At 35.6% G+C, this 19,864-nt stretch overlaps 1 protein-coding gene across 1 annotated transcript; it reads left to right on the top strand.

Annotated features, from left to right (window-relative positions):
* Positions 1–2,698: 2,698 nt before the first annotated feature.
* On the top strand, positions 2,699–17,260 carry LOC149530656 (CDPK-related kinase 3-like). Its single transcript, XM_089810356.1, has 11 exons — positions 2,699–3,906; positions 5,945–6,075; positions 6,369–6,410; positions 6,537–6,645; positions 7,360–7,438; positions 7,594–7,890; positions 8,074–8,180; positions 8,848–8,955; positions 9,177–9,239; positions 16,170–16,337; positions 16,430–17,260. The coding sequence occupies exons 1-11, from the start codon at positions 3,388–3,390 to the stop codon at positions 16,562–16,564; spliced, it is 1,758 nt and encodes a 585-aa protein (XP_089666482.1). The 5' UTR covers positions 2,699–3,387; the 3' UTR covers positions 16,565–17,260.
* Positions 17,261–19,864: the final 2,604 nt, after the last annotated feature.

Here is a 19,864-nt window from a genome sequence, read left to right on the forward strand (position 1 = left end):
GCCTTCCAATAAACATAAAGGAGAAAAAAAAGTTTGACTTTTTAAAATAATCAAACAATTAATATATTTTACTATTGACTAAACCATTGCATCTCATTTGGTGCAAACACTGGTTTAGACTTAATTGTTAATGGAAGAGCTAAATTATAGGTGCAAGGACATCATTTCTTAAATATGTATTCATCCTAACATGTTATTCATCCATTGGTTAATTGATTGGATCCCCATCTCATTTATGATGAGTTGATTTTTCATATAATGTGGTGTCTTGTGTTATGCAAAGGATCATACATTTTATATTTTCAAATTCTTGTTTCTATTATTTATACGAAGATATTGATTGACATATCTTTATGAATCCTTAATAGATCCATGTTTTATTTGGCTATATCACTTTTTCAAATTATTTTTTTGTTGATAATGATCAATTAGAGCATTACTTGACCATTTTCCCTTACAATATGATACACAAAATGGTGTGCACAATCATGCACCTTACATGTTTAAAAAATTGAACCATTTAACCAAATTCTATTTTTCATGTTTTATTTTATTTTAATTATAGGTCTTGTTAAAAGTGAAAGACAATACAAAATAAATTCTATGAGATATTAGTGCAACATAGGTGTTAAATTTATAACTTTCATAAAATAAGAGTTGGGATAACTCTATTTTATTAATTTTACACATTTCATGGATACTTGATCATAACATGGGTTTTCTCTTTCGAACTTTGAAGGAACCAAGAGTAGGGAGAGCTCATGCATACAAATGTCAAACAACTTAATAACACAAACAATGGATACACATTATACCATATATCATTTATCATTCTTGCAAGATCCCGTTGCTTATCATAAAGCTTACAATAATCAAATAGCAAATGCACCCATTATATACATGTAACAAAATAGATACCACCAAACAAATGCACAAGCTTACCTATTTATAAAAACTGGAAAATATAATCAAGTATGTAGATACATACATTAAATACTTAACATTATCAACAAGGTTCCATATTTAAGACCTTGGAACTTACTGCACTACACCACTATTAATGTGTGAATAATGATTATCAATTACAAGAATCCAAATCATAATAAATACTTGAAATGAATACAAGAGTGTCTCTTAGACCATTGGAATGCACTTTCCCATAGGGTATAAATATATAATAGATTTAGACTATAACTTATGGACATGTGCATTTTGGTGGCTCCACAACCATTTCTACAAGATATTGTCTATGGGGAAGTAGAACTAACCTGTCCATATTGTATAACTACCAAATAAAATTGTACATTTTACTTTAAATGAGTGTGCTTTGGTGGTCTTGCAATTATTTCCATCAAATGCCAAAGTAGACTTCTAAAATACACTATAGATAGGTGCATTTTAGTGGTCCCACAACCATTTTCATAAAACACACCTTACCATACTGTACAAATACAAAGTAGATTTGTAAAAACACTATGGGTGGGTGCATTTTGGTTGTCCAACAACCATTTCCACAAAATCATTTGCCCACATAGATGCAAAGTAGACTTGTAAAATACAATACAAACAAGTGCATTTTAATGGTCTCACAACCTTTTCCACAAAACACACATGTCTATAAAGTATAAATACAAAATAAACCTGTAAAATAAACTATAAACTAATGAGTTATGATGATTGTACAACTATTTTTTAAAGAAGGTTCAAACTTGCGAGCAACATTGTCCAATAGAGAGGCACACAACCTGTGAGCAACCTAGTCCCAACAAGGGTCACCACATAGAATTTGGGGTACTTACATGGGAGCACGAGCCTATAGGCTGAAACTTCTTCGACTAATATCCAATGATTGAGGGGTATCCATTGGCCAAATATGCACAAGACACAATCTCAACCTCATCCCTTATGATGTCGAAACCTTACACTCAACAAGACTTGATTCCTAATAGTTTCATTTAGAATCATTCAACTTCATTAATAGATCAAGAATCCATTGACTTGTACAACTATTTTTTTAACAAAACACCTCCTCATATTTTATAAATACTAAATAAACATGTAAAATACACTATCAACTAACGACTATTTCCCTCAACAAAATCTAGAGAATGAAAGAAAGAATAGTGCACCATTCAAAAAAAGAATAATCCCAATTCACAATCTCCTCAGTCCTCACGCAAAGGGCAAAATCTTTATTCAGCTCACACAAAGGTCCAAAAATCGCATTTTTAATATCGACTATTTAAAAAAGGAACAAAACTAAGATCTCGGCGGAGCCAAATAGTTTGTTTGACTCTCGCAAACAAACTGCCTATTTGGCGTAAAATCTGTCGCCTTTGAATTCCGTTAAGTTGGCAGAGATTTATAGCTTCCAGTTAAATTTAGCCACATTCGTAAACAGAAACTTGAAATACGGGGGCACTTAAAAGAGTTAGGTAAATTCATAATTAGAGCGTAGTTAAGAAGGGTGGAAATAAAATAGAGAGAGTCGACCCATTCATCTGACGAGACAGACCGTTCCACGTTGGCGGCCAACGACTTTTTCTCCAGACGGGGCTGCCAACCTTCCGGCTAAATTTAGCGCCACCGACTAAACGGAGTTGTTCCCTCTTGCGCCAAAAGTGTGTCTAAATTGGCGGCGCTTTACGATCTCGGAGCGCGTGATGATGTTATTATTATTATCATCATCATCATCCAGTCTTCAAATTCGTTACTTGTCGCGTGCGCTCGACGGGCAAGCTCTGATAAAAAAAAAAATATAAAAGAAGAAAAAATATATCACCGCACCATCAATTCGGGCTAAGACTTTTTGATTTTATTTGGTTCCTTCTATTCTTTGTTTTTCTCGTCTGTTCTTCTGGTCTGATGTCTTTGCATTCTCTGTCTCTGTCGTAGCCCGCGCGGGTTTTTATGTGGTTTTTACAAGTTTCTCGTCAATTGACGTGCTTGGGTGCGCCCCTGGGCGATTCTACGTGGGCGTGTTGTTTGGATCGGGACGGCAGAGCCGAGGAGACTGACATTTTGAGCCCTGAAATTGTACAATTGATGGCGGGTTGATTCTCTGATTTAGGTGACATTGAGCGGAGGAATCGGGCATTTCAAACCCTGAAATTGTAGAATTGCCGGTGGTTTGATTCTCTGTTTCTGGTGACAACGGACATTTGAGGCCCTGAATTCGCAGATTTTCTGGTGTTGTGATTGTCTGTTTCTGGCGAGGAGACAGACATTGCAAACCCTGAAATTGCAGAATTGCTGGTGGTTTGATTCTCTGTTTCTGGCGACGAAGGACATTTTTGAAGTCCAGAAGTCGCAGATTTTTCTGGTGTTTTGATTCTCTGTTTCTGGTGACAGATCTGGAAAACCCCCTGGCTCTATGAGCTAAACGGCATGGGGCAGTGCTATGGTAAAAACATCGCTGTTGACGATGCAGTGGATGGATCGCGGGCGAGCTCCAGACCTGGAACTCATCAGAATGGCGTTTCGTCTGTGAAGAATACGCCGAATCATGCGTCTTCGAGCCCTTGGCCGAATCCTTTTCCTCACGCTGCGAGCCCCATGCCAGGGGCTCTGCCGCCCGGGGTTCCGCCGTCTCCCGCAAGGTCAACTCCCCGAAGGTTTTTTCGCCGCCCTTTTCCTCCCCCTTCTCCCGCTAAACACATCAAGTCCTCGCTTGTTAAGCGGCAGGGGGCGCCTAAGCAGCCAAAGGATGGTCCTATACCGGAGGATGGGGCAGAGAGTGAACGGCCTCTAGATAAGAGTTTTGGTTACAGCAAGAATTTTACTTCTAAGTTTGAATTGGGGCACGAGGTTGGCCGCGGCCATTTTGGCCACACCTGTTATGCTAAGGCTCGGAAGGGTGAGCTCAAAGGGCAGCCTGTTGCTGTCAAAGTCATCGCCAAAGCCAAGGTAATTTTGTTTGCATCTTTGTTCAGTTGCCTCCAAAACTATGAATTTTGGCTCCGAACGTTTTTTCTGGTTCACTATCGTCACATCGTTCGGTTGACCTGGCATTGTTGACATTTAATTTTTTCTGAGCGAGGCATTATTAGATCATCAAAATGTGGAATTTTGTATCGTTTTTGCTAATGTTTTCCCGATCTTTTGTGGTGCAACAATGTACAGGTATGCGAAATTCCACTGAATGTTCTGCATGAACCTGGATGTTGACGTGAAAACATCGTTATTTTTTTTGTATGGATTGTTAATTATTTTCGATGAATTTTATTTTGACAAAATGCTTTTGGGTCATCATTTCACTGGAGTGGTGTGGTTGCTCGTTACTTATTTTTGTGCAAATCATTATCAGATCACTCGTCCATTATAAAATCGCTCATTAACTTCGATTTATCAGATCATTGAGAAGGCAATATTGCAGATGTTAAACGGCTTTCCGCTGAATGTTGCAGGCACTTGTATATGTGGTTTCTCTGGATGAGTCTGTCGGGTGTTGACTTTTGAAATATGTCTTGTAAAGCTTTCTAGTACGTTTAAGGAAATAATATTTTGTTTGGAGCAGTAGTATGTTGACTTATTCCAGTGGTGCCCAATGACCACATCGCATTGTTGTTGCATACTGATATTTGCTACTGTTTTGTCAGCTGTAGCTGTTTCAACATGTTTCTTTGTTGTGTTGATATTTACAAGCATGAGGTCATGGGTGCCTAGCTTGTATTGTTTGTGCATATGGCCCCGTATTTATCTGAATTATCATATGTCTTCTTTTATCATTGACGAATTCTTATAAAATCAGTAGTTGTTGCTGCACGACTTTGACTGAACTTAAACTTAACCAGGTTAGATCATCCAACAGAAATGATATTTTTTCTCTTAGTGGATAAATCCAACACCAATGTATCTTATTCATTTTGTAAAGTTCACCACACATTTAGTGATACTATATTGCACAGGCTAGCATATCACTGCATGTGGCTTAGTAAGCTAATCAGGAAGCTGGCTGCTGGATGTTGACTCGATTTTAAAACTTGTTTAGGAATGAAGGGAAAATTTATTTTTCAGTATTAGTTTCATGAATTAATCAACTGTCATTTGTCTAGAATCAGTTTTGTTTATACAACATTATTGAGTTTTGAAAAATTCCTGGCAAATTTCTGAATGTCATTTACTTGTTGGAATATTTTTTGCTTTTGCAATTTACAAGATCATTTATTTGCAAACACCATGTATTCCTTCATATTGAAGGTGGAGTTTATCCTTTATTGGTACCTCTGCTAGAGTTTATGATTGAAAAATATTAAACTCAAGGGTATAATAGAGAAGATGATTAAACTTTTTGTCCAGTGAGTCAAATAAGAGAGTACCCCAGGTGATTCCTTTCTGCTGGAAAATTGGAAATGATTGTCATACTTACCTTGGGGTGCTAATATATTCATATTGTCCTAAATGAATGTTTTACTTACCTTGGTCTGGTGTATAACAAATCTTTCGTGTTGTTCTAAATTTATATTTAACATACCTTTGGTTATTGTATTAGAAATCATTTACTTTTTTGCTAGGTGAATGTTAAAGTATATTTATGATCAATTGAAAGATTTTATTTCTCTCTCTTGCTTACAATGCCGAAGCATGACAAGGTTCAATATATGGCGATTATTTTTTGCTGATTCATATACTCAGAAGTGAATCTCATCTGTAGGTGAATTCATGAATTTTTTAATGATTTTCTTGAAATTTCGTCTTTATATGTGATGGATTAATTGGGACAGTTACAGCATGATATATTCTAGCAGCATTTGTTGTTTTCAGATATGTTTTGTGGGTAGCATATAATATTAGGATCTTTTGGTTTTATTTTAACTGTGTTAGTTAATACTTGGTTTAGTTTCAAACTTCTAATCAAAAGAGTCGTTTTGATCCAGAAGTCATGATTGTCTATCCCTTATTATTTCATTTAAATGGTATCTTATTGAGGTGCATGCTATTGCAGATGACAACTGCTATTGCAATTGAAGATGTGCGGAGAGAAGTAAAAATTCTAAAAGCATTGTCTGGACATTCTAATTTAGTCAAGTTCTATGATGCTTGCGAGGATTCCAACAATGTCTACATAGTCATGGAGTACTCAACTTACTCTATTTGTAGATCATAAAATTGTAGGAATTTTTTTGTAGATAAGGTCATAATTAATATCTCTTTAAATTTTCTATCAGAAAATGACATCTCTTAAGAGTGGATGTTGCATTTTTAGAAGACATTAGGCCTGTAGTTTCATCTTACAGAATGAGATATGATTCAAACTTGAAGGCCAAGAAAAAGATGTTCAAGTATAGGGTGAGAGTTAATGCTATTGAAGTTAAGCTATGTTATCAATTTGAGTTGCCATGTTTGAGTCGGCCTGTTCTTAATTGCAGACTATGTGAAGGTGGCGAGCTATTGGACAGAATTTTGTCGCGGTAAAGCTTTTTATTTGATGTTGTTCTCTGTTGTATGGTTGTCTGCATTAAACTGGCAATTTTTTTTCTAAATTTGAATTTGAGGTGAAGTTGACTTAATACCTTTTGCTTAATTGTGACTTGCAGGGGAGGCAGGTATACGGAAGAAGATGCCAAAGTAATTGTTAGACAAATCTTGAGCATAGTAGCTTTTTGCCACCTTCAAGGTGTTGTGCACCGTGACTTGAAACCAGAGGTGAGATCTAGTCTACCAATTGAGTGCAAATAAATATCATTAGAATGTTGAGGCACAATGGCTTAATTTACATAGTAGTTTACTTTTTTCTTTTGTAAAATTACTTAAAATAAACAATTGATAATTTAGGAAAGCTATGAGTTTTATCTTTTCTGAAGGTTTTCTGTAAATAATGGTAATGAGGGAACTAGATACATCTAGTTTAAGTTCATGCAAACGAGAGATTGTTCTTGCAAATGTTGTCTCATCAAATGCAGTTTGATAAATATTGACTCAAATTATGCGGTTAATTTGCAGTAAAACTTCATACAAGGGTGATCACATTTTAATTCCCTTAATTACAACAATATGGCTTGTAACTACATGTGACATGCCTAGGTTTAGTTATAAATTGTTACAAATGTGAGATACATTTTGCTGTGACCCATGTTCACAAATTCTGAGACTCTGTTTCAGTCTTACCAAATATACTATGTTGGGATGCAGATTAATTTTGCTTCCTGTATTTCAGTTTGGATTTGGCATAGTTGGTGGCATATGCTGTTGAGTTGATGTTTGCCTTGTATTTATGCTGTTTTTTATAATATGTTTATTGTCCACTATAGCTAAATAATTTTTGGTATTATACCATGTTCATTGTCTACAAAAGCTAAATCAGTTGTTACTTTACTGAACTGCAACAATATCGATAACTCCGCTTCCCATTACTGGCAGAACTTTCTGTTTTCTACAAAGGATGAACATGCGTCTATGAAGGCTATTGATTTTGGACTTTCAGACTTTATCAGACCAGGTAAATCATTGAGTTTTCCATGCAATAGTGGGTTGTAATTTGAGTTTTATCTTGGGGCCTAAAGGGAGTTTCAGGATCTGTTTTCATCTTGAGAAAGCTATTGGCTCATTATTACTTGTTGTTCACTTAGTGCATGTCATACATGACTGGTGCAGATGAAAGACTAAATGACATAGTGGGTAGTGCGTACTATGTTGCACCTGAAGTTCTTCATCGATCTTACAGTCTGGAGGCTGACGTTTGGAGTATTGGTGTGATTACATATATTCTTCTCTGTGGAAGTCGTCCCTTCTGGGCAAGAACTGAGTCGGGTATTTTCCGAGCTGTTTTAAGAGCTGATCCAAATTTTGATGATGCACCATGGCCATCCGTGTCTCCTGAAGCAAAGGACTTTGTGAAAAGGCTCCTTAACAAAGATTTGCGTAAAAGAATGACAGCTGCTCAGGCCCTTAGTAAGGATTAAATTTTTTGAAGACTTAGTTTAAATCAGGAAATGCTTATTATAGCTTGGTGTAGATGGCATACCCAAATGTTTGATTTTGGTGGGTTGTGATTAGATCCTATATGTTTACAGTTTCTTATAAAGATTGATGGTCAAATTATTTGGGACTAATTCAGTATCTTTACGCTGGCAGCACATCCATGGCTTCATGGGCAGCACCCAATTCCATTGGATATTTTGATTTTTAAATTAGTAAAATCATACATTCGAGCCTCTCCACTGAGACGTGCTGCATTGAAGGTAGATTCTGTGGAAAGTTGAAAGTATTTTGTGTACATGCCAATCACATTATACAGAAACATATGTTAATAGTACAGATGTATGCATTACTTTTTTAATTTTTAATTTTTGTTTTCTATATGTGCTGATGTATAGTTTGGTTGCTTTTCATGGTATAATAGTTGGTGCCTCTTGAAATATTTTATTTCGACTAATTATTAAGTGTAGAACACAACAAAGTACCTTTTTCATGTTCAAATGTGCATTTCAACTATTGGACCCTGTCTCTTGATTCTCTTAAAAACAATAGTTATGAAATTTGCAGCAATGAATAAAAAATTTACTGAAACAAGTCAAGGCACAGTGTTCAATATTCAAGCATCACAATTTCCAGCATGAAAAGTTGATTTATTTTAATTTTGTAGAAAATAGTTGAAATAAGGGATTCAAGAGCACATCTGATGTGTTGTTGAGATTCTACAATTTCTACTTATTCAGAATTGCTAAAGGTAGAACAGATACATGTGTAATGCATTCAAACTATTGAGCAATACTACGTCCTCTGGCTTTTCGAGCCTGCAAAGAGAGTCATTTGGTAATATTATCTTGTAACATGTAATGGATTATTAAAATTGTATTCCTGAAATATTCAAAATCTTGTGGAGTTGATATCAAAATATATGTGCAGGCATTGTCTAAGTCATTGACAGAAGATGAGTTAGTGTACCTTAGAGCTCAGTATAAACTCCTAGAACCCAGCAAGGATGGGAGGATCTCCTTAGATAACTTCAGATCGGTAAGTGAAAGTTGATCTCTATTTGGTTTGTATGACGAACCATGGTAGTTTTATTTCCATGTCTGGATGATTTATTATTTGTGCTTTTACAAATTATAATGAGTATTACAGCGGTTGATGACTTTTAGTTTCAATCTTTTTATTAAGTTGTAAATTTTTAATTTCTTATAGCGATTCATGGTGTAATGTTCATCACATCATATCTTGCTATTTTGTTTCAGGCTCTAACAAGGAACGCAACTGAGGCTATGAAGGAATCTAAGGTTCTGGACATTCTCAATTCAGTATGTTTCTGGAACTATTATATCTAGTTTGAACTCTTTTATGGGTGCCCAAAAATCTTAATTATGTTGTTATGACATAACTGCTGAAGGGTTGTTTGCCAAATTTCAGTTTTGTAACCTCATCTATATTTGGTGCATTAAAAATAGTTCTAATTATGGCGGTTTTCTCCTAAAGCTTGTTCTTTAATAACAGTTAATAGATGTTCATTCAATCTTGTATGTGTTTTAACTTTTTACATTGCAACTGTGGATAGTGTAATCATATAAATATTTTATCTTTTTTTATCTGGATCATTCTGTATGTTCATCTCCAATATATTTTTTATGTTAGAGGTCATGAAGCTGTCTATGTCTTATTATTGAACAGAGGTGTATATAAACATTAAAAACCTGGTGCATTTTGCATTGTTTTTGGTTTGTTGGTGTCTCTGTGATATGTTTGTTAAGCATAGCATTATATATGATCTTTTCCTATGTGTTTGTTAAAGGTATATAGAACACACTGGGTGTTCAGTGTATTGTGCTTGTAGTTAGGGCTGTCCTTCTATGCTTGTTTAACTGAGAATTTACTATGTAAAGATTGAGTTAGACTAAGTTGTAAGTGGTTTTCAGTGATTATGCTCAGTTCCATTTGAGTTGACATTTTCTTGATGGGAGGACATATAAAGGAATACTTTCATAATTGATTGACAGTATGATATATTTCCTAGCAAATGAATGTTCAGATGGTAGATGAAGGTTGCTATATGATAAGAGCATGCCATTCCTCTCGTGCGAAGGTCATACGTGCTATCTCCAGCTGTCCTCTTGATGATACAAATAAGAACCATTTAAATTTCTTTTGATAAAGGAATATGTGTAAATTGTATCAGATCAAACTCTACTGACACTCTCTGACAACTGTATCAGATTAGGGTAAATCCTTTGGAGAAAGGTTGGCTTAACAGTCATTGAAAAATCCTTTTAACAGGGTGGCATTCCAAGTGAATGGCCTAAAGTCCTCTAACAAGGCTCACTTTTAACAGGGTGATTGAAATCCCTTGATTACAAGTAACAAACAAGCTACTGTAGCAAGTGTTGTATGAAAAATCGATACTGTTAATAAATGACAATAGCAGGTCGTGATTTACTGTAGACTGATGATGCTTTATGTGACGTCCGAAAATTAGTGACTCCCTTGCCGTCTTCTTCCTTCCGTGCTCTGTCTAAAGTTAATTGGATTACTGTGGAGTGGATAGTTTCCTTTTCGGGTTGAACCTTATTAATCAGAAAAAAACAACTTGCATCTTGAAACAATGGAGAATTTAGAACAAAACTTGCTTTCACATGTGAAAATCAAAATTTCAGGGGTATTCATGATGTGTGTCTAGACCAACAAAAAGTATGGATGACACTCTCACATGGCCATAGGAAAGATATTCTTAAGGATCAAGTGCACAAGCATTGGTGACCAGGCACAAGATGTAGTTTACATTATACTATTATAGTCATTGGCATGAATGCAAAAATTCAAATGTTATTTTGGGATGCAATTATTATAAAAGAAATTAGAATTAAGGGTGGAATGTTTGGTATATCACTATATTAGTTAAAATTATGTTAGATTGATTTGTGAACTATCGTGATTGGATCCATAATAATCTTATTTGTTTACTCAGTGAAGAGGAAAATTTGTATTATATAAATATATTATCTAGGATTATAGCAGGGATGAAAGTGTTAATGAAACAAGATACCACAACAGTTAAAAACATTGAATCGAGTGGAAACATAACAAAATATTGGACTGGAGAAGCTCACAATAGTGGTGTGGATAGAGAAGCATTAATAGCCTTGGTCTAAGATTGGTGTGGATAGAGAAGCATTAATAGCCTTGGTCTAAGATTGGTCCTTGCATAATATATCATTCTTAAGAGAACTAGGTGCTCCATATTCTTCCATAATAAAAGATACAATAATGTCCTAGACACTTCCCGCAAAAAAAAGACGGTAAAAAGTAAAATGTCCAAATACTATGTATCTTACTTTGGGTACACACAAGTATAACATGACCTATTATCATATATTTTGATTTTACCACTCTTTTTTAATAGATAAGTACATGACAAGTCTTTCCCTTTGAAATGTTTTGCCTTTCACAAACAAGATGAGTCCAAGTTGTATGATTTCACCTTTTAAACCCATACTAACACGGCGACGCATCCCCGCCATTTTTCCTTGATGCACTTAGGCGGGGACGCACCCAAGACAAGGGGACAGTGTTCCCGCATTCCCAACGATGCCATCATTGGGCCATTGTCTCGCAGGATAGAGGGATGTCCTTGTGTCCCCTGTGGCGATGGGGTACGGAAACGAGTCCGCCAAGGAGACCAGGGGCTGGGAACAAATCCCTTGACCCCTCTAGGTTACAGCTGGGTGTGCCCTATCCAACCAAAAAAAATGAAGTTTGTTTAAAAAAGTTAAACATGTTTTAATATTCTATTGGGCGTATTGAATATCATATCATGTTTCTAAATGTAATCATCTCTATGATGAGATACTCATACTTTGATATCTATGACTTATTATAATATTATTTAATATTCATATAATAGAGGTTGGAACTCTTTCATTTGCTCATTCAAGTATTTAAAATTTCAATATTTATTGTTCATGTTTAATGTTCAATGTTCCACTTTCATGTTCCATGTTCGATGCAATGTTCAAGACTCAAGTATTTGAAGTTTAGTAAATTAGTATTTTTCATGTATTTTACATCTTTATGTCTTACATTGTTATACATATTTTCATTAGTAGCATTTTAAGTACAACATGTATATTATATGGTATATACAACTCCCCACCCCCTCCCGTCCCCTGCCGCCGTACCCCCCCCGGTCCCCAAATTGAGGCTTCTTTGTTTGCCTATCCCGAAAACTTGTCCCCCCATCTCCCTGCCCCCTAGGGTGGTGTAACTATGTTTTAAACATTGCATATAATTGGCTCAATGTTTGATGTGCATAAATAGGCATGAGTTTTGAATCTTGAACTTCTTGATCTTTTTTACTATATATGTGTGATTACATTAATGTTCATTACCTGAAGTTGCCCAATTTGCACAAAATAGATGTGAATTTAAAATTTGCTACACAGTGAAATCCAGAGGCTCTAGTACATTAATTCATAAATCTTCAAAGTTTATCCTTTTAATCAAATGATATGCTAGTTTCCAAAGTCATTGGCTTCTCCTTTTTGTCCCAAATTCAAAGCCAACCCTTCTTATTTTCTGTGAAATCGTGAGCTGTGGTTAGTGGGCAAAGCAGCTTGCTTATTGATGTGCTGTTATTTGTTTATTGTCGACCAAATTGATTGTGGAGAGAATACAGCAATCAGTTAGATTAGGCCTGCATTTCTACAATTTGAAGTATCCCAATGCATTGTAGTTCTATTGAAGAATAGATGAAGTGCATTGCAATTATGATTTCATCCAAATTTAAGGACTCCTGTGTTTCATCACATGATAATCTGATTGGAGTGTTACACATACAAATATAGATACACATGGGTTTTATACACACATACATGTAGAAGAGTGTATCCTGTTGGAAGCCTCAGCGACCTAGTTTCTTCTAGACTCTTGTTTTTTTGCCATTTATTACATTTCTTTTGTCTATATGGATGTAAATGTCATCAGGCACACTTTTCTTCGTTAGACTCTTGGGATGCAATTTTAAGAGATTGTTGTATAGGTTCAATTGCCATTGCATGCAAATTGAGTAAAATTTATTAAATTTTTTTTGGTAGCAAATTACATCTGTTAACTATGTTGAGAAAATTTGGAATAAATTTGTCTCGGAATTACACATTTTCTTTTTGTCTAAAGGAGCTAACAATTATTTCAACTCTATGAAAATATTATTTTGGTTTACTTTATTGCATCTGCAAAGCAGATCTGTTGCTCTAAAATAGTCAAATTTCAAACCCAATGTACATGTTAAAAAATTGGTGAATGTAGGGGATTGCCTTTTTTAATTAACAAAGTTGGGCTCATGTTTTGTATGTCTGGTCCTCCTGGGGATTGTCAAGTGACAACATATGGAGTAAATTTGTCTTGGAATTATGTCCCCTGTGCAACAAAGACTAGGTGTTACCTATGATGGGGGGTGTTTGTGTATCCAAATTCAAGTGTACATCTTTAGCATTTGATTCGTTCTAATGCCAGTCATCTGGCGAGAGACAAGTAAATTTTAAATTTATGTATTCTTGTCATTGTAAGATCTTAATAAATCAAGTTTATTAATGGATGTATATTTGTTTTATGTAGAATACCCCCAATTCTGTTTTATTGTCTTTCCCTTAAAGCTGTTTTATTGTCTATCCTTTTTTTTTTGATAAGTGATAATTTTTATTGATTCGAAAAGAAAAGTATACATCTGCCAAAACAAGGCCTAAAGCTTGGATAATCCCTTGCATAACCCATATACACAGCTGCCACCTAAGTACCTAACCATTGACACATCATCAACCCAACACTACACAGAGACAAAGGAAATAACATAGCCCTTAAACAAAAGGGGTACGCAGGCCAGACACAATATCCACCATTACATTATTCCTTGAACCCCCACTTAGGCAGCATCTCCTGACGGGAGTCATAGATCATGATCCCTCCGACAGTCTCCACCTTGGATTTCTTTTTTCCCAGCACGGGCAGCGACACCTCCCAAGGAATTTCCCTTACACCTCGTTCGCCAACCTTGTTGGGCGTGTGTTTATGCTTGCATTTTCTTTCCTCTGCTAGCCTCCGTTGATTGACCTCCCACTGGTTCTTGTATTCCAGCAACTCCATCCAAGCTGTCCTGGCTCCACCCTTACGCTGCACAATTTGTGTCAAGGTACCAAACACCAGTAATGGTTGAAAGCTCTCCCTTGCAACTTCCACACGACGCCATTGCCCCTCTGTTGTGTGAAAAGCCACTCCAATTTCCGCCATATTCAGTCACCACATGACACCCAACGCCACATGGGCTCTACGCAGAGTTCCACCATCTGCATGGCTTATTCCTTATTTTGGGCAAGTAGGAATGCCCACGCACAGAAAAGGGAAGAGATGTCCACATTTGTGTGTGGATGGAAGTCTCCTGGAATGAACTCCTTCCCGAAAAGTTTATTCAAATGGCAAAAACTCATCCTCCTGTATCCTGAAAACCTCCGCCAGCCTACGCAGCGTGATCTCAGATCTAAAGCTGGGTATCTGCTTCTGCTTCTGTTTGGGAGCCTCCAAATGGAAATTCACATCCATGACTCACTCTCCAACTAGGCTAGCACACAGGTTGTGCCAAAAATTGCAAAAAGTGTTTCATTTAAAGTGCTTCCTGCATCTAGAGAATTCCACACGAACATCAACCAAAGTCATGATTGCATGGTACTACTTTTCTCTGTCATACTCTGCTGGCCAAGTAAGTCACATTCCCCGCCGCTTCCATTCACCATATAATGTGCCTCACCATAATTACTAAATCATCCCAAATAACCATGGGAATACAAAGGCAATTGAGAGAAATTTCCCACCATCTCTGTTTTTTTAGTCATCCTAACTCCCATATTTTCCATTTTGTACGCTCTTTGGTTACCTTTGCATAGTATATGAGAGACTACATAATCATCAAAGCTTTCCAGTAACTTTCTGATGTGTCTAATGTGTTTATCTGAAAACCATGTTTCCATTTTGCCCTTCACAATCCCGTAATTACAATTTGCGAATCTCCGCGAAGATGAATTTTTGTGTATCCATTTCACTTTGCCACTTGAAGCACAAAGATGACGGTGAAACACTCAGCTACATTATTGGTCCCTTCCAGCAAAGATTTAGCTCCAATAGATAGTATGCTATTCTCTGTATGTAGGATGACACATCCTGCTCCACTGTTGCCCGGGTTTCCTTTTGAGGCACTGTCAAACTGCACTTTGACCCATCCATCTCTAAGCTTTCCGTCAGATTCTAGACACACTTCAACTTCAACTAGAGGATCAACCCTTGGGAGCCCCTGAACGGGCCAATGTTTTATTGTCTTTTTATTGAAAGTAACTTGCAAGTAAAATTTATCTAGTATGATGGGGGAGGTTTGCTGGAAATTTCAGTTGAAAGGGGACAGCTCAGGGGCACTCCCAAGACATTCTCATATCCCCAGGATGTCCCAGAAATGGGGATGGTTCAAGCAGGCCTGGGGATGCTTTCCTGGGTAGCACACTGACATTATCTTGTATGAGCGTAGCCAAATTCAAGTCTACATCTTTCATATTGATGTTTTCTAATACTAGTCATCTGTAATGGGCATATATTATTTATTTAATGTAGAATACCCAAGATGTTTTATGGTCTTTTTTTCGAAAGTAACTTGCAAGAAAAAATTCTATGCATATATGAAGGCATGTTTATTTAATGTAGAATACCCATAAAGATGTTTTATTTTCTTTTTTTTTTGAAATAACTTGCAAGAAAAATTTCTATGCATATATGAAGGCTTTGATTCATGCAGGATTTTTGGTGGATTCAACTGACCATTATTACCAGCATTATTTTTTTTATGATTGGTTTCTTGTATGGCGGATGAGGTTTATTGCTATAAGCTGGTTTGTTTGTCACATTTATTGTGCCTGTTTAATTTTGTGCAGTCATAAGTGGTTTTACTTTACCAGGTTTGGGTATAAAAATAGTCTTTTGTTGTGTTTTATATCTGAGGCTATTGCAATAAGCTGGTTGGTTTGTCACATTTATTGTGCCTGTTTAATTTTGTGCAGTCATAAGTGGTTTTACTTTACCAGGTTTGGGTGAAAAAATAGTCTTTTGTTGTATTTTATCTGAGGCATTATTGTTACCGTGTTACATTTATTGTGCATTATTATTAGACTACCAACATGGAGATTTTACACGTTTGGCCAATGATGCAGATGGAACATCTTGCTTCAAGAAGATTGGATTTCGATGAGTTCTGTGCTGCCACTATTAGTGTGTATCAGCTAGAAGCTTTAGATGGGTGGGAGCAAATTGCAAGCACCGCATTTGAGTATTTTGAACAAGAGGGGAATAGAGTAATTACTGTTGAGGAATTAGCTCGGGTAATGCTTTTAACATGCAACTTATGAGTTACCAAATTTGCTGACCTTCTGGAAAGTAACCATTCCCACTCCTATTTTTTGATCTTTTGTAGGAAATGAACCTTGCGTCAACTGCACATTCGGTTCTGCATGATTGGATCAGAAGCACTGATGGGAAATTAAGCTTCCATGGGTTCACAAAGTACTTGCATGGTGTAACTTTACGCCAAAATACAAGACCTCAATAATTTATGATAGATATAATATTTGTTTCCTTAATTATAATGCCATTGTTGGGAAGCAGCTCTTTAGCTGTGCTTATTAGCTGTACCTGTTGATGAAGATGATGATTGCCCAGCAATTCTGTTGGAACTTGTACCTGAATAGCTGTCTTCATGTCTTCCTTTTAGAAATCCTGCCTGGAGCTATTCATTTGTATGCCTCTATGAAAGTTTGATAAACCCAAAGAGGCTTCCTGGAATTGAGATTTTTCTCATCATTCCTTCCGGTGTATTTACTGGTGTATGTATAGGCCTGTTTTCTTTGATTGTCCTAGAAAACTTGTGCCAAAGAGAGGCATTGAAGATCTTAGGAAATACTACAGATTGAATTAAATGGCTCAGATTCTTTCATTTTTCCCCTGTGAAGTCCATTTAAAAGTTTCAATGCATGTTTATATGCAGTTACCTGCTTATGGCCTCTAAAAGGTCTATCTGCACAGCAGATATCTTTCTATCATGTGGAATTCAGATACAATTGATAATCTTTTACCTTTTGGGGCACTATGCTTTGCAGTGTCCATAGATTCCTACATTGACGAAGTTAATGTTGTCATTTTACAGCGATGTTTCTCACTGGCTTCTGTTTTGTTGTAATATGTACCAAAGTTAACAGTATCCATACTTGCGACAGTTTTGAAAAATTCACGAACTTTGTTGCCTTTATTTTATTATTTATTATTGATAATTTAAAATTGGATGATGTTTTAGGGAGGACGCAAAAGCTGTTTGAAATCAAGGTTTAGGGTTGTATTTGACATAAATAATCACATGCAGTTCCTTTCTGCTTGTACACGCCAATGTTTAGTTTTTGTTTGCTCATCATCAGTGATTTTGCTTTTTGAACTTGGCTTAAGCATTCACATATGAATCTGTCTCCTTGCTCGAACATTACTACTAGTTCAGTGTCTAACTCATCAAAATATCATGATTAGCTGGGTCCATCTTTGTACATCCATACTCTCTAATATGTTGGACTCAGTAGATATATTTTGGACTGTTCCTAATTAACATCTACCTCTTCTTTTCCAGTTGGTAAATGCTAGTGAACAGTGAAAAAAAAAATGGTAGACCTTCTAACGGTTTTGTGCTTAAATAAATTAAATTTCCATAATATTCTTTTGTTAAAATTGTGTTCCATCAATGGTGGTTAGTTTGACTGAAGTTGGATGGTATGGCAATGTCTCTGTGCTTTTTTGTGTTAAATATTAACTAATCATTATCCGTCGTGGCAGTCTTCAGTTTCGGACAGTAGTGATTTTATGCTATTTCCGCAAGTGAAAAATATAATAATAATTGTTATTTTCTGTTTGGGTTTTGGTGAACCCTTGTTAATTTTGATTGTATTTGGTCTCGTGTTATTATTTTAGATGTCATCTCGGGGATTTCTTTTTGATCAATTTGTTTTGAAGTCCGAAAAGTTACGATGATTCTTCGACAGATTTAACATGATCTAAATTTGACTAGTACGAAACAAACACATTTATCTATCGATAACACGGAGAATTCCCAATAAATTAGAAAATAATCTTTTTCGTTAGCTACCTTTCTAGTTCTATCAAGTCAGATTTTAAAATCTCAAATTGTAAAACCTCATTTTGTCCAAAATCGCTTAATTATACCCTACAAGAATAGGCATGCCATCTATTATGGCCTTGGTTGCTCCCAATCGTCCGGTACTAAAGATAGTAATATTTGCAAGAATGATACCGTTTTTCTGAAGTTTCTGTTAAGAATTTCGGATTATGGTAAAGAATAGCATGTAAATTAACAGCGGCAATATTTAAGCTTTGATTTTCTGACACCAAAAGCTGGTAGCTATTAAGAATCACTCTTGTATTCGAAAATCTGTAATAACAGCGGCAATATATAAGCTTTGTTTTTCTCTGACCCTACAAGCTAGCGAATTCATACATCCAACTCCTAGTATTTCCTTATTTTGATTTTTGACATTTTCCAATCCTTGGTAAAGAGAGTGTAAATGGAGATTTGTCGATGAAATTGGCTAGTCTTCTTCACTAAGAACGAAACCTTAGTATTCGACTTGTGGACGCGAATGAGTTAATTTTTGTTAGGAAAGAAGGCATTTTTGAAGTGTCCATTTGCGGGAAAGAACGCATTTGGTATTCACATTATTCTTGGCACAATTGGATTTCTCTATAGAATATTCACTGGTTAATTGGGTGACACCGGAGATTGGAAATTTCACTTTTAAGGGTTCATGACCACATTTATGAGCTTATTTGAACTTAAACTTCTATGAAGGTTGGGGTTTCATGGAGGGGGATTTCTTAAAATTAGATTTGGTTAGAGTGGGTGGCTGCTAAGTTTTTTTAAAAAAAAGTTTGAAGTTCATGAATATTATTTTGAGAGTTTTGACTGATAATTTTTTAGAACAATGAAATGATCTAAAACTGTGTCCAAACATATTATTAGTTGAGGGGGGCTTCCTTATTGAGTGGGTGGCTGTTGAGAATTTTAAAGTCGAGTGGTCATATAATTTTGTTTTATTTGTTCTAGAGTGTTTCTTTTGAAGGATTATGATATCATTATTTTATTATTATTATAATTAAATTTTAAAAATAATTAATAGATTGTTGACATGTAGCAAAAAAAAACTCTAAATTGGTGGAGCTAAATAGAGCTTAAAAGTTGGAGCTCCTATTTTGTAAAAGATTCTAATTTAACCATTAGTTTAGTCCCCTCCATAAAATAGAGCTACAACTCCACAAAAATAAAGTCCATGTCCCTCAAATAAGACCCTTGTCTTAGTCTCAGTGTTGTGGCCATTTTGATGGAATGAAAATTATGCATAAAGTTGGGATCATGTTTTCATGTCGTAACACCAATTTTCACATTTTATTGTTATTATATTTTATTATATTACATATTGTTGAGAGGTCATTTGAGAAGAAAAAGTATACATAAAGTTGAGATAATGTTTTCGTGTTGTAAAATAAGTTTTTACATTTTATTATTATTATATTTTATTGAGAAGTTGTTTTAGAAGAAAGTACAATATTTTTTTAACACATTATCATATGTATTCATTTGTTTTCTTGCACTTATACTATATTCAGACATCTCAATACTATTATTCATTATCTTCTTATATTTGCGCGCGCGCACACACACACATATATGTATATTTATATTTGATTGTTCATCAATCCTTGTTATACTTTCTCAATAAATTTGATTGTTCATTAGGCCTTGTTCAAATTAATTTTTTTTCATTTATATTCATCTATTTAATTAGTTTGAAAAAGG

This window comes from Cupressus sempervirens, chromosome 11 (genome assembly GCF_028749045.1).
Source record: "Cupressus sempervirens isolate cs-2001-9-10 chromosome 11, ASM2874904v1, whole genome shotgun sequence".
In the NCBI taxonomy this organism is placed as follows: domain Eukaryota; kingdom Viridiplantae; phylum Streptophyta; class Pinopsida; order Cupressales; family Cupressaceae; genus Cupressus; species Cupressus sempervirens.